Source organism: Amphiura filiformis, chromosome 12 (genome assembly GCF_039555335.1).
Source record: "Amphiura filiformis chromosome 12, Afil_fr2py, whole genome shotgun sequence".
In the NCBI taxonomy this organism is placed as follows: Eukaryota; Metazoa; Echinodermata; class Ophiuroidea; order Amphilepidida; family Amphiuridae; genus Amphiura; species Amphiura filiformis.
In genome coordinates this window covers 55,004,821-55,024,282 of record NC_092639.1, presented here as the reverse complement: position 1 = coordinate 55,024,282, position 19,462 = coordinate 55,004,821, and the positions used below count along the sequence as shown (strand labels likewise).

General features: G+C 41.2%; 2 protein-coding genes across 2 annotated transcripts; both read left to right on the top strand.

The window, feature by feature from the left end:
• The first annotated feature begins 1,938 nt into the window (after positions 1-1,938).
• Positions 1,939-13,136, top strand: LOC140166923 (uncharacterized). Its single transcript, XM_072190408.1, has 3 exons — positions 1,939-1,997; positions 10,353-10,603; positions 12,421-13,136. The coding sequence occupies exons 2-3, from the start codon at positions 10,369-10,371 to the stop codon at positions 13,134-13,136; spliced, it is 951 nt and encodes a 316-aa protein (XP_072046509.1). The 5' UTR covers positions 1,939-1,997; positions 10,353-10,368.
• A 34-nt stretch (positions 13,137-13,170) lies between these two features.
• LOC140166922 (uncharacterized) lies at positions 13,171-16,508 on the top strand. The gene is made up of 2 exons (XM_072190407.1): positions 13,171-13,582; positions 13,771-16,508. The coding sequence occupies exons 1-2, from the start codon at positions 13,171-13,173 to the stop codon at positions 16,506-16,508; spliced, it is 3,150 nt and encodes a 1,049-aa protein (XP_072046508.1).
• Positions 16,509-19,462: the final 2,954 nt, after the last annotated feature.

Sequence of the window (19,462 nt, the reverse complement as noted above, 5' to 3'; positions counted from 1 at the left end):
GTGCTCTTCTTGTGCTGTGTTGTTGTATTTTTCCTGTTTTTTTCTTTCTTGCATTTAATTAGGGATGGGCGGTATCTTGTTATGTTATAGATCTCGAACGGTACATTTGATAGACTGGTGCCTTTTAAGTCAAAAACCTGAAAGGAGGCCCGGGAAGGAGGCCATAGGCCTACCAATGTTTTATTGAATTTTCCATAATATAATATATCCTGATCTCTGAGACCTTTGTATATCCTGATCTCTGAGACCTTTGGGCATTTTGAAAGAAAATAAACCCCTGTAGGGATAGGGCCCTGGGGATAGGGTTGTCACAGGGGTCAAACATTGAAAGTGTTCAAATATATCAAATTATTTGTCTATGCCCACGGATTACTATGCATTTTTTTTCTCAATACGACCTATGGTTCAGAAGTTATGTGCCGCAAATAAAAAATTTGTCCAGAATGATGAACCTCAATCAAACATTTCCAATGATTGACCCAAAAAATCCTAACTCCCCGCCCCAGGCCTAAACTAGGCCTAATTGCACCCACAGACTTTGGATATTTTTGGCTAATTATTTATATTAAAAGATATTCAAACAGTGCAGACGTGTCACGGTGAGAAATCATGAGAGTAAATGTTTATTAGGCCATCATTGCCCGCATCATAAACATGTATAGGCCTACTCAGTCTCACTAAGCATGCCTGCCAAATTGATGAAAATAATTTTTTATAGCGCCTATATGTTGTCACACTGGCGTATAAATATGATTTACATGCTGTCGGAGCACGAGGGCCCAATTTGAACACAATTTGAAGGAACCCCCGGATAAGGATTACTGCCCAATGAACACACATGATCCCAAGTAAATAATTTAACTTACATTCGAATTTTGGTATTTTCGGGTAGGCCTAATTTATAATGTCCATGAGAAATGAAAAGTCACTTGCACTAGGCCTAATTAGGCCTACCGCTGGGGGCCTATCCCGTTATTTTATTTGGGGGGGAGGGGCCTGGGGTAAGTGGTCCAAACATATGAGTTTACCTTTATTGCACTTTAAAAAAATTTTCTGCACTATACAAAAGTATCTCAAGACTACTTGTGTACAGACTTCATGTCACAAGATCTGCTATCATCGCTGCTCTGCCTACCTAATGACTTTGTGAAACTCCTAATTTTGACTTTTAACTACATAAAAGGACATAATATGACTTTTTACAGAATTGATTTTCTGGTGCTCCTAATGCAAAGGAGGGAATTACGTCAACCAACCAACCCCAGTAGCGTTATAAGTTATTTATCTCCATCCAACTTTCAGAATACCCCGGGCAGAATACGCAATATTTGGATGTGGTGGATGGTGATTTCAGTTTGTTTTCGTTACAGGGGTAGAGGGGTGTAGGTCCTAACCCAATATCATTAATTAAAAAGCATATCTTCATCGCACAAAATCTTTTCTCAATTTTTGGAAGACAATATCAATGTTGAAACCATTTTCAATATTTGTTCTAAAATCTATCAATTTTTATAGATTTAAGATTTAAATATTAAAAATGGTTTGAACATGGAGTCTCTCATAATACCTTTTTTCTTTATTATTTATTTATTTATTTATTTATTTATTTATTTATTTATTTATTTATTTATTTATTTATTTTATTTATTTATTTATTTATTTATTTATTTATTTATTTATTTATTTATTTATTTATTTATTTATTTATTTATTTATTTATTTATTTATTTATTTATTTATTTATTTATTTATTTATTTATTTATTTATTTATTTATTTATTTATTTATTTATTTATTTATTTATTTATTTATTTATTTATTTATTTATTCAAACATGTTCAAATGGAAATAGCAGAGAACAAAAATCAAGGGTGTGTAATATTGTCTGATATTGCCCAACCCTATTATAGCCTGCCATCAGCGGCAAAAATAAGGAATTTTCAACTCTGACCCACGCTTGCCGACGATGGACGATTTCTGATTTCCACAGGGCGATGGTGAGTTGCAAAATTACAGAAAAAACAATTAATCAGGCACGCATTTGAACTGGAAATGGAATCGAAGTATCTTGTGCAACCAATGTATGTTTTAAACTTGGTGAGAAATCAATAGCGGAGGAGTAAAAAATATTATTAGGCTCGAAAATCACCGCCCCATCCCTGGTCACGTAGGCCGGTTTTAATTATTTTGGCTTTTGTTTTACTTTTAAGCTTTCTGAGCCATTAATAATTACACATTTTTATTTACAATTATTTCCGATTCTTTATAACCTGTTTACCGTGATTTAAATTAGTCTTGTTCCAAGTATGATGCATGATGCATGGATGATGATGTGAAAAGTAAAAGTTTAAAAAACATACATGTAAAACAATAAAAAATAACCACACACTGACTCTCTAGTCTTAGTAGGGCAGCCATTGGGTAGGCATGTTCATAAAATTTTGAAATTTAATAAATTCATTTAAAATTACTTTCATTAAAAAGAGAATCATTTAACTTAAAAAATGAGGGGTCAATCATGTATGTAGGCCTACTATTGGCAAAGTTATGAGGCCTGAGGAAAAGTATGCTTGCCTGAACATGCTGACGCCTGAATGTCCCAAATTCATGAAATTTGGTGTCCTTCCTTCCTTCCATATACGTGCTTACCTCAAATGGTTGAGTATCAACGCACAGGCTTTACGCATGTACGTGCACAGTTTACCTATGCACGATCCTGGAACCTAGGATTGATTGCAGATATCAGAACCGGGGATGGTCCCCCTTCTCTTTTCGAATAGCTCTGACACTTAACGTGCACAGGGTTTGACTCTTCCTGTACATTAGGGTGATTCACAAAAAATGAAATTGGTATTTTTCAACGGGACACCCCCTCATTTTGTTCATTTTGGTAATAAAATCATACATGCAAAATATGAAAAAAATTCAAAAAAGTTTAGGGGGTGCTACCGGTCAATGAACTTTTGTACACAAAGTCAATGGGATTTATGAGCCATTTTCTTTAAAACACAAAAAAGCCATGTTAATTTTCCCTGATTGTGCCAAAAATATTTGATCATAGTGTGAGTAATGTCCTTAAAATAAATGCTAAAGAAAATTGCAAAAATGTTAACCCGCTTTCCAGAAAATTGCATTTTTGTGAAAACTGTTACATTTGAGGCAAGGCAGTTGCTGGAACAGCCAAAATATTATGGTACTTGGCTAATATAAAGTTGTGTTTATGGGGCTCTAGTTCTTTCTTCTTCTTTTTTTAAATGTATGTAGGTTTGTAACTGTAAATTATGTTATTCAAGTGTTGAATGTGTGTAGGTTTGTAATTTTATGTAAGTGTAGTGTAATGTTTAATGTGCAATCCAGTAGTGTCTTAGCCACTCTAGCTCTTGTCACAAGTACCTTGCACAAGGTGTAGTTTTGAACTGGCCACTATCCAATGTTGTGACCCCAATTTATATACATTTCTTTTCAACCATGGTGAATCTAATCCTTCCTGTGGTCATTCAATTCAAACAATACAAATCTTCATCAGGTATGGCCATAATGACCACCCCTGATACAGATGTATGGATTTTGATAGTTACTATTACATAAGATTTCAAAAGCTGGTATCACCATTGGGGTAAACTAATATGTGAAGAATTTTAATCTTTTTTTTTATCAACAGTTCAGTTCAGTAAGGTATAAATTTGGGGTGCCTGGTGGGATTCCAGGGGATATCACAGGGTATTCTTTTCTTGAGCTACACTCCCTCTGTCACTTTTGAAACATTTTTTATTATTACAGTCAACTATGAACTTTAATTTGGTAAAAAACCCATGTTTTCACAAAGTTAGGTATATCATTGAACATTTACTTCAGTTTTGCAAGCCTGGTAGACTTTTTAGGCCCTGAAATAAGCGTTTGAAATTTTGACAAAAATCCCATTGACTTTGTGTACAAAAGTTCATTGACCGGTAGCACCCCTAAACTTTTTTGAATTTTTTCATATTTTGCAGGTATAATTTTATTACCAAAATGAACAAAATGAGGGGGTGTCCCGTTGAAAAATACCAATTTAATTTTTTGTGAATCACCCTACTGTACATGTACACAGGACCAACAGCTTTACATGACTTCCGAATCACAGACGAAGCACATACACTACCTATATCTGCACATGATAAGCAGTGTATGGGGGCGAGAAAAAATTCTTCAATTAAATTCTGAAATTAAATTTCTGAACTGAATTTCTGACCATATTCTGTCGGTCCGTGCCACGTCACTTCCGGTTGATGATGCGACTCACGGTCGAGTGAAAACAAGTCCCTGATTCGATTTTTGTTGATGATTTCTGTCATTGGTGTTATGTAAATTTAGATCGCAAATAGTCAGTGGAATCAAACAACCGTTTCTAAGTCTTCAGAGTGGAAGAAACTTACTTGATTTACCGTTTATATACTGACACACTGAAAATTAAATTCCATGGTCGAGTGTCGTTTTTCCAGAAATTGAATGTCACTCCAACAACATCGCTATGTAGCCTCCTTCACAGCCGGTTTCTGTTGTTCATAACAAACTGTGAGCCACATGCAGTTTGGGCCCGAGACTAGAGATAGCCCGGATGTTGGACCGACAGAATAGGAACTTTTTGGGAGGGAAGAGAATTTTCACCTAAGGCAAGCCCAAGGCTCGAACCCTCGTCGATCGTATCTCCCAGCCGGCAGCGCAACGCCTTAACCACTCGGCCATCTCGCCACATTATCAATGGCTTCCTATGTCATAACATGTGTGTATGTATTTTATGGCTAAATTTTTGAGCACGAAGGGCCATTTTACGAAAATGCACTAATGTTTCAAGAAATGTGGCTTTCACTACTTGAAAGTAAATAATATTCCACAAATGCATTTTTACTAAAATTCATGCAGGTTGGCGTTTTGAGGGTCAAAATCCAATTTTCTTCATTTTCCTATTGCATTAGGCCCTACACAGTTAAGGCAGGATCTTGGATCACAAGAAGTTTAAAATGAAGCCTGCCCTCACATGTTAGGATGTGATCATGACTACCATGGGAATTAAAGTAGTAGATTTGCTTCCACCGCCCGCATGCTCCAAACCCTACCGCATATTTTTTCATTATTTGCAAAAAATTTCATTATTTACCAGAAATAAGAAAAAATGGCTTTCAAACAAAATCAGCAAGTTTGAAGTTGGTAAAACAGTCGTGAAAATGAGTCTGCAATGATGTTGTTCACCCGTGTTGGCTGTTCACCGCGAGTCCCGGGCGTGTAGTTCAGTAGGCCCTACAACAAGCATGACAAGCTATGACAGGCCAGGCAACACCGGTAGGCAGCAGCCATCTTGAAAAAAAAAAAACCCACATGAATATATGCTATAATTAAAGACAGAGATAAAAACAATTTATCGCGTCTGATGTCACTGTCAATTACGATCCTTGATTGGTTTACACAGGTTAATCAGCGCGTAAAAGGAAGACCGATCTATCTGGTGCTGATCGGAGAAAAGGAATAGCAGCAAATGGCGAAAAATTACGTACTTTTACAAGGCAAAAAGCAGCTTTTCTAGGCATTGTGGACATGGTGCCTTCACCAAAGAAAGTTTCCTAAGTACTATAAAGACCTAACTTTTGAGATGGTTTGCATGTCGAAAGGTGGAAAATTAACAATAAGGTTATAAATCCGCATTCAGCAAGTCATCATCATCACGACACTTGTAAACAAACCGTGTTCGTGTTTGATTGACAGGTAACGTCATACGCGATAAATTGTCTTTATCTTTGTCTTTAATTTGTCTTTCATTATAATGCCTGACCCCTGTTAAAGGCTTAATGTACGATTTCCTTCAAATTTTAAATTTTAAATTTTAAATTTGTCATTATATACTCAAAATGCTCATAATACTTAATTATCGGGAATGGTTTCTGTCCATTTTGAGCTGAAATAACGAGGTAAAGTGAAAGAAACACTGCTTGTTATTTTGACCGTTTAACACACAGTTCTATGGGAGGACATAAAGTCGTAATTCTTTGAATTATGACTTTATGTCGAACTTTGCTCTGTTTAGCTACAAACACAACAAATTTGGCTGATTCCATTTAGGTGCAAGTTGTGACATGTGTAAACATTATATGCCAAAAAATCAGGTTTGAAAAACATTAACCAAATTCATATTATAAGATCGTACATTATGACTTTAAGGTCATAATTTCATTCATTCATAAAAACATGCCTGGTCAATCCCAACCACTCCGAGTTACCGATTAAGACCATGTGAATGTGACGTGATTGGTTCATGAATATTTAATGAGCAGCGCGATACTGCCTCAAACGGTAAAAAAGATGACAGGGATCACCAAAATTCCGATGCTATGCACTTTGCATGCTTTGTGGTGCCTGGCGTGCTAACCGGCTCCTTTACTTCTAACTTTGTATAGCGTGAATGGGGTAGTTCGTTTGTGCCTAATAGAATAGAAATAATGAAAAAAAGCCGCGTGGGATTTCAAAAAGTTCTGGACGCAAATCTACTACTTCAATTCCCATGGCCTTAGTCCGAATAATCAGACCCAGAACAAAATATTAATTTCTGACATGATCCTATAAATCAAATTAAGTAATTCTTGGCCAAACTGGAACATGCGTGTTGCGTCCATGTAGTGTACTAAGCGTGTACGCAGTGTAAGGCGCGTGTATACTTTCTTCTGTACCGCGCTATATTCGTGTGTGTTTATCACGGAGCCACTAGCGTTCACAGTGTTCCAGTTTGGCCAAGAAATTTGGCACTACAAATTTCAAACGTTTGACATGTTGAGGACTTGTTCTCAAGTTGTAGGTGCTCCCGTAGGGTGCCTCCAGGGTTTTATTTTGGCAAGTTTGCATTAGTATATCTGGTAAAATACTCACTTTTGAAACCTGTGTCACTGATGTATATCATCTGTGATTGCTATTAAACTTATTCTATGCATCAGCTTTTGTCCAAAGAAATATTTAAAAAGATGATTTTTGAGCGATTTTTATGAGCAGCGAAAAGTCCACTCCACAACTGTGTATGTGAATATCATCAATATGGTAATGGTGATGAATGCAGTTTCTGGTATCCAAATTTCAAATTTTTGTACTTTCCTATGGGGATTACATGTACACAGTTAAGCCATTTCTGTAGTCACAAGTTGGGTGTTGAAGGAGCCCTCTATGATAGGCAATGTGGGCATACCTATCACAGGTCACAGACACAGCCATTACAATTTACCCCAATTTACAGCATGCTTATACTATAGTAGTACCACATTCACGCATTACAGTGTGATACTGTGAATGGACTGGATGGTGTTGCTGCATTTTGATTGTGAGCAGGTTCTTTGTAGACTCGCTTGCCAGTCCTATATACGCCGTACCTATGTATATATGGTCATTTTCACAGTAAATGGTGTAACTTTTGATTTTTAATTCGAAATTCTTGTGCGTCCAGCCGTCCACTTGGACGCAAGGCATTGATCAATGCAGCTTGCTGAACAGTGCGTTCAACAATAGAAAATCACATCCTGGATGCACAGACGCGCCTTAGCGGGAGCCTTGATGTGAACTTTGAAAATATATAGCCATTTGACCCTTGCTTTATCCAATTCTTTCAATTATTTTCACCAGATGGGCATTTACTGGACATACACCGATCATGATCGGTGGTTCTGAATCGGGGCCCAATTTGTGTAAATGGTTCTGAATCGGGACCGGTAAAAAATGTAAATATTACCAATTATTGCTACCGATTACACCAGCCTACTTTGGCCAGCATTATTTAAGCTTTCAAGCTCACAATCAACTGATGTTGTACAGATGGATATAAATCCTGGTAATTCCTTAATCCTGGTCCATGAAATTTAAGTTATAAACAAAGGTGAATTCCGGGGTGAATTACATATCACAATGCACGAGTCAGTTCATGTAAGTCATTATAATAATCTGGTTCTAGTTTTGAATTGGCCGATCACTAAGCAAAAATAATCTGTAATCTGACAACATAGGCTGATCGATGCTTCTCTAGTTTAACAAAAAGGTTACAAACAATTGTCACTCCTGCCCAATTAAGGGGGTACTACACCCCTTGTTAAATTGGTGTCTATTTTTTTGCATTTTTCTCAAAAACTAATAAAACAGTGGTAACAAAAGTTACGTATATTATTGGGGCAAGGAATCCAATTACTACACTGGAATTTCAGTGACCCAAGACAGGTGGTTCATTATTTATGATAAGAAATAAGGTACCGCTAGGATGTACCTCATTTCCTATCATATCTACTGAACCGCTTGTCTTGAGTCACTGAAATTTCAGTGTAGTAATTGGATTCCTTGCCCTAATAATATACATAACTTTGTTACCAGTGTGTTATTATTTTTGAGAAAATGCAAAAAATAGTCTAAATTTACCATAGGGGTGTAGTACTATAAAACTTTGCATTTGCTGAAAGTACATTGGATTATTTATTTATTCGTTATTTATTCAGGAAATTCCATCAATACAAATGTACTGGTCTCCCTGGAAGACCTGATTATAATTATTATACAATACATGAACATGATAATAACAAAATAATAAATAAAATAATATATATTATATACAAAATGAAAGAACCAAACATGATACAAAACAAAATGCAGCAATGTTGAGCTCAAATTAATATTATACAAAACTTACAGACCAATTGCATTTTTGAATCCACGCAAACTCATTGAATTAAAATTGATACAAAGATTGGGAGGAAGCTTTAAGCTTGTTCCAAGCACCTGAAGATCAGTAAAGGAAAGTTTTCTTTCCAGAAGAGGTTTTCCATATTGGAACAACCAAGCTGTTTTGAGATTGACCCTTGTACATTTAGAATGTGTAGAATGAGTGAAGGTAAAATTAGAAGAAAGATACTCAGGAGCAATTTGTGTGAGACATTTAAAAGTTAAAATAAGTAATTGATGCTCCCATTTACAGCTAAGTTTAACCCAGTCCAGGTCCCTCATCATATTGTCTACTGAAGTTCTGATGTCTGCAGAGAGAAAATCAGGGCTAGCCTATTATGCAAAATTTGGAGCTCATTTTTGTGACAGACACTGAAATTGGACCAAACAGAACTGCAGTAGTCAAAATGAGGAAAGACATGGGCTTGCGAAAGCATTTTGATAGTTTTCAAAGGAAGGTATTGCTTTGCTCTACGAATAACTCCTATACGCTTAGATATAAATGTTAGAAGATAAATAATTTACATGTTCATTCCATGATAGATGTGAATCAAAGGTAACTCCTAAATATTTATACTTTTCCACTCTTTCAATTTGTTCAGTTTCCATAGACAAGAGAAACATTGTTAAACTTGTGAAGAGCTTGTCTTGTTCCAAATAACATCAGTTTAGTTTTCTTTGTGTTTAGAGTTAAATGGTTAGCCTGGAACCAATCAGCAATGTTATTCAGGTTAGCATTAAGATCATTTTGCCGAATATTGGGATCAGATGAACTAAGTAAAAGAGTTGTATACATTGAATAATAACGGTCCCAAGATTGATCCTTGAGGGACACCGATACCTTTATCCTTAAAATCTGAAAGGGTAAAATTTATATTCACTGCCTGAGATCTACCACTAAGATACGAGTCAAACCAATTAATTGCATTACCTTTAATACCATATGATTTAAGTTTAGAAATAAGAAGGTCATGGTTCACCGTGTCAAATGCCTTCTTTAAATCTAAGAAAATTGAACCTGTAACTTTACCATTGTTTATGTTATTGAAAATATGATCTGTTACATCTAAAAGAAGAGCAGTGTTAGTACTGTGATTTTTCCTGAAACCTGATTGATATGGATTCAAAATATTGTTACATGTGAGATAATTATATATCATGTATAGCACGTTCCAAAATCTTTGAAATACAGGGAAGAACTGAAATGGGCCTAAAGTTGCTGACATCACTTTTGTCACCACCCATTCAGAGTAACCTTTGCTTTCTTCCATTCACTTGGGAAGGTAGATGTGAACATGGAAAGGTTACAAATATATGCAAGAGGTGACAAATTACTGGTGCAGCTATCTTCAAGAGTTTAATACTGAAGTTGTCAATACCTGATTAGAAATTACCTGTTTTGGGTGAAAATTAAATCTATGTCTGCCAATCCTATTTTCTGTGTATCTGTTGTATGACATGACTGATGATACTTTTGGACAAAATGTGCATTTTATCCATAATATAAAGCCAGCCAACAGGGCTAGTGCCTGTAGCAGGGATGGAACAATGGCTGTTGTCTGCCTGTTTCCACCTTTGTTAAAATACTGTCCATTATTTTCAAACTTTTGATACATTTCTTTGCATTGTTTTTATAGTAAACTCAGCGAGACCATGGCAAGTGACATGGCAGCCCTCGACAGCAATTTCTGCAAGGAGCAACTGGACAGTTTGCTGTCCGATTTCGACCTCGGCAACGACATCGCCAGTTTCTTTGATGACCTCCCGTTGACATGCACAGATGATGTCACCGAACTGGTTGTGACTTGCAAGGGCAACATCAACGATGTAGACCTACAGCAAAAGTTGAGATCCATGCAGCATGGCCTCTCTCTCTTAGCAAAAGCAGGTGAGCTTTCAGATTGAAACATTTTTTCAACTGTAGATGTTCAACCCTAAATAACCCCCCACATGCACATTTTATATGAAATATAATTTTGTAACACATCTCATCATAAAACAGTACAAAACACATGTGTACAAAGTGTAGAAGAAGATTAAATTCTGCTATTAAAAAGCATAACAGTGACTGTTGGAGAGATTAAATGCTTTACTACACAAATCAGTCAAACTATATATCACTACTAACAAACTTCCAAGGATCAGATCATGTAAATGAGATGAGTGTCATTTCATTGGTAATGTTCAGGCATCATAACACATAAGCACTTATTTTGCAAATACTGAAGTCCCATGAGTTTGACACTTTAAACACTGGTCATAAAAGAAAGGATTGTCAGTTTAAAAAAAAAATATTTGTGAGTATAGACGAATTCAACAAGCCAAGTGATGGTCAGAATTCAGTCGGAATTACTGGGTCCCGTCTGCACCAAACTGGCGTTGTTATTGCCCAATTTGGTGGATTAAATCTGCATAAAAATCGATGCTGAATTGTATTGTGTTGTAAACTTTCATCATTCTTTTGTCTATGTGTAACACGGGTGATGGAATGCAGTTTAATATCCCCACCAAGGCCACATCATTTCACATTTTAGGTGGAATAGACCTAAGGGGGGACTCAGCTATGGCTGCCATTGAGGTGTAGGAGTGTGTGAAAATGGATTTGTCTGTTATCAAAGATGGATTCTAAAAGACTAGTTTGCATCTGACGTCATCTGTCAATCAAACTTGGTTTGTTTAAGAGTGTTGTGTTGATTCAGTTTCTTAATGTGGCAGTAAAACAGCATGCCTTAATTTGCATGGTTAATTTTGCATACAAACTGTCTCAAAAGTTAGGTCTCAGTAATAGGAAACTTTCTTTCCTGAGGGCGCAAAGTCAACAATGCCTAGAAAAGTTTTTTGCCCTTGTAAATTTTTCGCATTTTCTGCAATTCCTTTTCCCCGATGTCGATGGGCACAGACAAATTGATCTTCATTTTACACGCTATTAAAACAATCGAGGGTCGTTGGGAGTTTAATTGACAGTGACTTTAATTCTTTTTAATTCTGCCTTGGATTATAGTGTTTTACAGAATCTCACAAAGTCTAATAATGTAGCACTCACTGATGTACCAGGGTCTGTCTTGGGTTCTTTTCCACTGGCCTTCTCTGCTGACACTGTAAAGCTAACTGACACTGCAATACATTTTTGGCCCAGCTTCTCAATTTTTTCTTCTGCAAAATCAAGCAACTGACAACCAAGTGAATTCCATCTCCCATTGTGGGAGATATGTCTGCAATATCAATCATGACATGCTTGGCCATGTTGTCTTTCACTGGTCTTTTATACTGTAGACCCGGCCAGCATTGTTGAACAGGTTTCTCCCATCATTAAAGTTTTTAAAATTTTGATCCAAACACAAGAAAAATATACAAGTGCCTACCTTAGAATTTTCAGATGACTACTCCAGCTTTCATCAGCAAGACTGAGACTGTGATGTTTATAATCAGGTTGTGATCTTTTTGACCTCAGACTTGACCTTAGACCTTAGTCTTTGTTGACTTGGATTTGCACTGCCTCCGTGACATCACAGTCTAGGTCTCACTGATGAAAGATGGAGTAGCCATCTGAAAATTCCAAGTGTAGGAATAGTTTTCTTGTGTTTGGATCAAAATTTTAAACTTTAATCTTATTATACATGCACACAGATAAACTTTCACGAAGGTTTTTCAAATCTTTGCTATTTATTAATGTTTCTTGAACATTTTTGTCTTGATTTTATACAGATCAAAAAGATGTGGTGATTTCAAAAGTTGAACCTTGGAACAGCATCCGCGTCACCTTCAACATTCCCCCAGATGCTGCCATCAGACTGCGCCAGTTAGCACAAAACGGTGACCACGCTCTACAACAGCTTGGCATCTTGAGTGTACAGATTGAGCAAGGTGATGTCATTCAGGTACCTGTGACTGCCGCTGGCGGGCAGGCTCATCAACAGGCACAGCCGCAGGTAGCCACCCCAGCGGCGAGAAGCGAAGCAACTCAGCCAATGGTAGCGGCGTCATCGGCATCACCAGCAATGCCAGGTGCGGGCGCAGCTCGATTTCCAAGTGAATTTTTAGCCATGCAACAGAATCGTATGGGATCTGCTGCACCAAGTGTTCCTCCTCAGAGTTCAATCGCACCACCTATGCAAAGCTTGCAAAATATGCAGAGCCAAATGAGACCGATGATGGTTCCAAATCAGATACAACAAACACCAGGATTGCCGTCACCACAGTTTGGAGGGCAAGTGTTACAGCAACAACAGCAACCACCAAATCCGGCTGTGTCTGCGATTCCATGGGGTGGTATGCAAGAACAGCAACAAAGACAACATCAAATGAGACAGAACATCTGGGGTCAAATGCCAATTCCAAATTTGGTACCATTTAACATGCCTAACGTGAGACAACCTGCACCACCCCGGCACAGAAACCTAAAAGAAGAAGCGTGTACGTAAAAAGAAAGACAAAAATGAGCCGCCACGCCCACCAATGGGTCAGCCATTGCTGCCTGTCCCTGATGTGCCACAGCTTCCCCACATATTAGAAGATCCTGGAGCCGACAATTTCCCCAAAGCGCCCGATCTGTCACTCCCACCAAGTCTTGCGAATAATCCCATTAGTCCAAATATTTCGCCAGCATCTGTGCCACACACGGCTGCTACTACGGTTCCAGGCGCAATGCCACAGGGTAGTCAGTTCCCGTTTGTTGATATACATCAACTTCAGAGACATTTGCAAAGCACAGGGCAGACACCGACGCCTCTCCAGCAAGCGCAGATATCCCTGATGCAGCTGCAGCAACGAAAGCCGGACGTAGCTCTTACGAGTCCGCTTTTGGTGAACCTGCTGCAGAATGAAATCACCACTACACAGTTTCCCTTTGTGAATCAAGCTGGTAAAGGTATCAACACTGCCACCACGACAATGGCATCGCAGAATGGACATTTACAAGACATAAATGGACAACCACTTACAGAGGCAGCCATTTTGTCCACAGTGTCATCCATACTGAACCCCAATGTGACACTACCTAATGTGAGTTTAAGTTTAGCAATGACACAACTGATGTCAATGAATCCAAATCAACAGCTACAAGTGCAGCAGGCAATTGCAGGACAGCAGGCAATAACACAAGTGACACACTCTGGACAACGTGTGCCAGGGGCACCGGGACACAGCCAGGACAGCCTGGGACACAACAAGGACAGCCTGGGACACGTCCAGGACAGCCTGGGACACAACAAGGACAGCCTGGGACACATCCAGGACAGCCTGGGACACAACCAGGACAGCCTGGGACACATCCAGGACAACCTGGGACACAACCAGGACAGCCTGGGACACAGCCAGGACAGCCTGGAACACAGCCAGGACAGCTTGGGACACAACCAAGACAACCTGGGAGCCTCCCAGGACAACAGCAGCAGCAGCAAGGTCTACTATCGGCACCACAAGCTGGACAGCAGCGACTCAGTCACCCAGGTCAGCAACAGCTCAGTCACCCAGGTCAGCAACAACAGCTCAGTCAGCCAGGTCAGCAACAACAACTCAGTCAGCCTGGTCAACAGCAACAACAGACAGGGGGACAACCAGGGCAATTAGGACAACTACAATCAGAACAGATAGGGGGACAGCCCAAACAAGGGCTTCCACCAGGGCAGCAAGTAACACAGGCATCAAGTCAACCAGGAACCCCAGTATCACACCAACAGCAGATGACTCAGCCGGCTACTAGTGCAAGTTTGCAGCAACCATCAAGAAGTGCCCCGCAACCTGGTAGCCTTCCACAGTCTCCTATGACCAGCCAATCGCTAATGACCAGCCAGTCTCCGATGACAAGTAAGTCACCGATGACCAGTCAGTCTGCGATGACCACTCAGGCCTCAATGACCAGCCAAGCTGCCCTAATGCAGTCATCACAGGCAAATATGTTAGCCACGTCTCAAATGACACAAGCACAAATGAGTACACAGCAGCAACTCCATCCTCAGGCAGGAATGGCTGGGGCACAGTTATCTCAAGCACAGCAGGTCTCGACACAGGCACTTGCAATGATGTCTCAAGCAAATCTAGTTCAGACTCAAGCAGGACTGCAAGCACTTGCAGGACAGATGCCTAACCACCCAGGCCAGCAGCAGCAGCAAGCTGGACATCCGGGAATGTCGCAACAGGGTATGCAGCAACAACAAGGGCAGATGGCTGCTGCAGTTCAACAAGGAATACCGAATCAGCAGGGCGGAATGCATCCATCACAAATACAGAGGTATCCAATGCAAGCCATGTCACAAGCTGGCCAGGTGGCTGGACACCCAGGGCAGCAGCAGATGATGCAGTTGGGTCAGAGAGTGCCACCACAAAGATTCCAGATGCCTCAACATTCAAATCAAATGCAGCAAATGCACCAGAATCAGATCATGTTGCAGCATGGTCAAAGATCACCTCAAATGAATCAGATGTTGCAGCAGCAGCAGCAGCAGCAACAGCAGCAGCAGCAACAGCAGCAGCAGCAACAGCAGCAGCAAAATCCTATGATGGCACTTGGAGGGCCGATGGGATCCCATATGGGGCAAAAGATGAATCCTCAGGGCAACCAGATGCAGATGGGACAACAAAGGATGCAGTTTACGGGGCAACGGTTACATCATCAAGGTCAGGCCAACCGAATGCAGTCTCCGTATGGAAATCAAGGGCACTTTCAACAAGCAGCAGGTCAGATGGGCATGAATCCAGGGCAAATGATCAGACAGATGGCTCTTCAATCACCACATCAGAGGATGGCTCAGACAGGTCAGAGGTTTCCTTCTCAATCTGGGCAAAGGTTCCAGACACCAAATCAAATGATGCAAGCACAGCTGAATCAGATGCAGGGTAGACCTCCAAACAGTCAAGCAGGCAATCAAATAGCCCAGTTTGAACAAATGGCTGCTAATTTTGGTCAAATGCAACAGCATCAAGGGCAGATGACAAGTCAAGCAGGTCAGATGCTAGGTCAAATGTCAACTCAGGCGGGACTTACCACAACCCGCGCCAAGCAAGTGTCAGGTCAGATGGTATCTCAAGGTGGATTAATGTCAACCCAAGCTGGACAGATGGCCACCCAAGCAGGTCAAATACCAGGTCAGATGTCTACTCAAGCAGGTCAAATTCCAGGGCAGATGTCAACTCAAGCAGGTCAAATGTCGACACAAATGAGTAAAATACCAGGTCAAATATCAACAGCTCAAATGGGACAGATGACGTCTCAGGCCAGTCAACCGCCAAACTATCCCAGACCGCCACAGTCTCAAGCAGGGCAGATGACCACACAACCTAATGTGTCATCGGCACAAGCCCAAACCAGCCAGCAGTCAAATCAGCCATCTACACTTAGTGCAACAACAACAACCACTGCACCACCATCAAGTACTAAACCCAAAGTTGTGACAGCTCTTTCAGGGCCACTACATCAACAGCAACAGCAGCTTGCAAACCTCACTCATATGGCAATGCAAGCAGGTATGGACCATCCAGTAAGACCACTAACTACTGGCACAAGCCAACCCACCACCACTAGTACACAAGGACCTCAGCAACCTGTTTTGGGTCATTCGCCATCATCCGCAGAAATGTTACAACAGAGTGCCACAACCAGGCCTGGCACACCTGGATCAACTATGACTACAAGTACAAAGCCACCTGGTGACCAGCCATCTCAGGTTGGTGGAATGCAGAGTCAATTCCAAGGTGCCACTGCAAGTATGTTCCAAGGAGGAACCATTCCTGTCACTACCTTCACCAAACCAGAAAGACCACCAAGAGGGAGGGGCAGAGGTCGAGGCCGTGGGTAGCGGTGGGAGAGAGTCCGCACAGCAGAGAGCACTGTTGCATGAACAACTTGAAGGATTACCAGATGCAAATGATCCATCCTTTGATGAAGAAACGGCACTTGCAAGTATGACTGAGGAAGAACGAGACGTTATGGCTGCTGCAGCCAAAATTGCCATGGAAGCACGGCGAGATTCGGGTCCACATGAGGAGCTCCTATCGAAGCCTACCGTTGGAAGAGCATCACCTGGTGCTGCCAGAGTAGCATCACCAAGAATACCATCACCAAGGGGAGCAGCTTCACCTGCTTCGCCAAGGACAGGTTCACCAAGAATTCCTTCGCCAGCTCCAAAAGGACCGTCATCAAGGTCGTCTTCCCCAAGAGTGGCCTCACCTAGATCACCTAGAGGTGCATCACCAAGAGGAACTCCATCACCACAAAGCCAGCACACTGGACCTATGCAGTTGTCCCATCCACAGTCATTCCCATATGGAGTTACTCCTGGCATGGTGCCTACAACAAGTAACCATGCTGCATATCTTAGCCATCCAAATGCACAAGCTGGTAGCAGAAAGCAGGCTTCTCCAGTTGTTTCAGCATCATTCCCATCAAGTACTTCTGCACCTCACATTCCAACTAGTGTTCATATGCAGCAACAGCTACAACAGTTACAGCAACAACAGCTACAGCAGCTGCAGCAACAGCAGCTGCAACATCCGGAAACAGGAATAATGAATCAGCAAGCCATGCAGATGACCTCAAGTGCAACTACTGCTTTTGATCCAAAAATGAACTCACAGAGACCTAGCTTTCATCCTGGCATGCAAATGGATGGCCAGTTGCTGCCCACACCCAAACCAGAACAATTTGGGAAAGCTGTTACAGTTGATCATGTAACTAATAATGCAAGCTTGGGTGAATCATTTCAATCTCTAACTGGTATAACACCATCTATGTTGCAGCAAGGCCAGCAGGTTGAATTACAGCACCAACAAGTAGCACAACCAGGCCATGCACCAAAACTACCGGAAGTGAGAATTCCTAACCCTTCTCACCAGGGTCTGCAGTCCGTACCGCCCCTGCCAGATGCTGAAACCTTTGCTCAAGATATTCAAAGGTTAGCTTTCATGGGTGTAGACATCCAGAGGTCTATCAGCTCTGGTACAGCACCCAGAGCGCTCACTGCAGATGGGATATCATTCATGCATAAACTTACTACGCAGCAGCAGCCTAAAAAAGCACGCTCTGGATCGCCTAAGGGAGAAGCCGCTCTGCAGCAACAGCTACAGCAGCAGCAGCTACATCAGCTACAGCAGCAACATCTACTACAACAGCAACAACTTCAATTACAACAGCAGAAACAAACTGAGGACAGCAAGAAAGACGACGATTCAAGGTTGAAAGCATTGCTTAGTGAAATTCACCCAGATGCATGTCCTATGAAAGGCAAAATTCAAGGTGCAAGGGAAGGAGTTGCCACAGGCACATGTCCGGTAACAGGAATGCAACAGCAGCAAAATGCAAGTACTATACCCAATGTGTCAACAGCACATCCAGCGCCATCCACACGGGCACCAGCGAGTGCTGCTCCTACCAGTATTCAGCAACAACAAATGCCCTCAGGTCCAGGGTTGCATACAGCAGTGAAAGATCCAAAAGCTATTATGGCTCTGTTAGGAAGTGCAGAGGGACCTGCGCCCAAACCCAAGGCTCCAATCCTTCCTCTGCTGACGTCTGCGATTAAGGACACAATTTCTGGACCATTTGGAGGTACTTCACCAACCAGCCTATCCGAAGGCAGTGGTAACACTGGACCTTCTACTACTGCATCTGCAACACATCCAGTAACAAACCTTCAGTCCAGCACTTCTACTACCATGGCCTACTCAAGTATTGCTACACACAGTGTCAATCAGAGTATTCCGGAAGCATCCAGGGCATACTACTCAGCAGTGTCTTCTTCTTCTTCAAACCCACAAGTGAGGACAGCACCTGTTCCTACCAGTTTGCAAGGCCAGATAAATGTGCAACAACATGAAACAGGGACAGCAGTTGCTCAAGGATCACGGCTGAGTATGACTAAACAGTTAATCTCTAACATTGGTAATGTTTCTCCTGTTGCAACGCAGCACCACATTCCTTCAACGGCTCCAACGGCAAGCTCAGTCTCTACAGATTCAACATCATTACCAAGTGCAAGTGAAGGCAAACACTCTCCAGAAGCAGGCCCTCCAGGACAAAGTATCTCTCCATCTGGCAATGTGTCCCCAGGGACCGGATCAGGATTCTCCAGTGCTAGTGCCCTTCTTAGTTCTATGGCAAAGACTGCTGCAAGCGGTACTTGTGTCATACCTAGCATCTCACCAGTCTTGGATAATTCGCAAGGTCTTCCTGGAATGTTGGAAGATATGGATCCAATCTCGGGTGGAGCACAGCAGAATGCAACATCCGGAGCGGCTCAAGTTGACACTCAGATGATTCCATCACCATCGGACACAGCGATAGAAGCATTGAAACAGAGTTCAAGTCAAAGTGTGGCTGCTAAACCTAATGAAAATGATATTCCACAAAGTTCAGATGTACCTGCTGCAGCTCCAGGTGATCTTCAGGATGTTGCTCCGACACTTCCTAAATTGCAACAGCAGCCTGATACGTTGAGGGTCAAATCGATGTCAGCTCCCAAGTCGCCAAGATCACCAGGAGAGCCACCCAAGCTGGTACCTCAAAGTATTATGAGTGTACCAAAGCCATCAACAGCCTCTTCAACCAATACGTCGCAAAGTTATATTACAAAACCATCCATGCTTTCATCTGCTCCGGTACTTAAGCCTCAGATACCGTCCCCGATGCCCACCAGCCTGAAGTCAACACTGCCAAGTCTAGATTATTCTCCAAAAGAGTTAGCAAATAAGCCATCACAAGTGACGATTTCCTTACCAAAGGATAAACAAATTCCACAGAGTGCTACAGACGTAT

What these genes read in the sequence shown, in the direction of transcription:
- LOC140166922 (XM_072190407.1), top strand. Translation starts at nt 13,171, where the DNA reads ATGGGTCAGCCATTGCTGCCTGTCCCTGATGTGCCACAGCTTCCCCAC. An exon ending in TGTGAATCAAGCTGGTAAAG is followed by an intron (nt 13,583 to 13,770) that starts GTATCAACACTG and finishes CCAAATCAACAG; the next exon opens with CTACAAGTGCAGCAGGCAAT.
- LOC140166923 (XM_072190408.1), top strand. Translation starts at nt 10,369, where the DNA reads ATGGCAAGTGACATGGCAGCCCTCGACAGCAATTTCTGCAAGGAGCAA. An exon ending in CTCTCTCTTAGCAAAAGCAG is followed by an intron (nt 10,604 to 12,420) that starts GTGAGCTTTCAG and finishes GATTTTATACAG; the next exon opens with ATCAAAAAGATGTGGTGATT.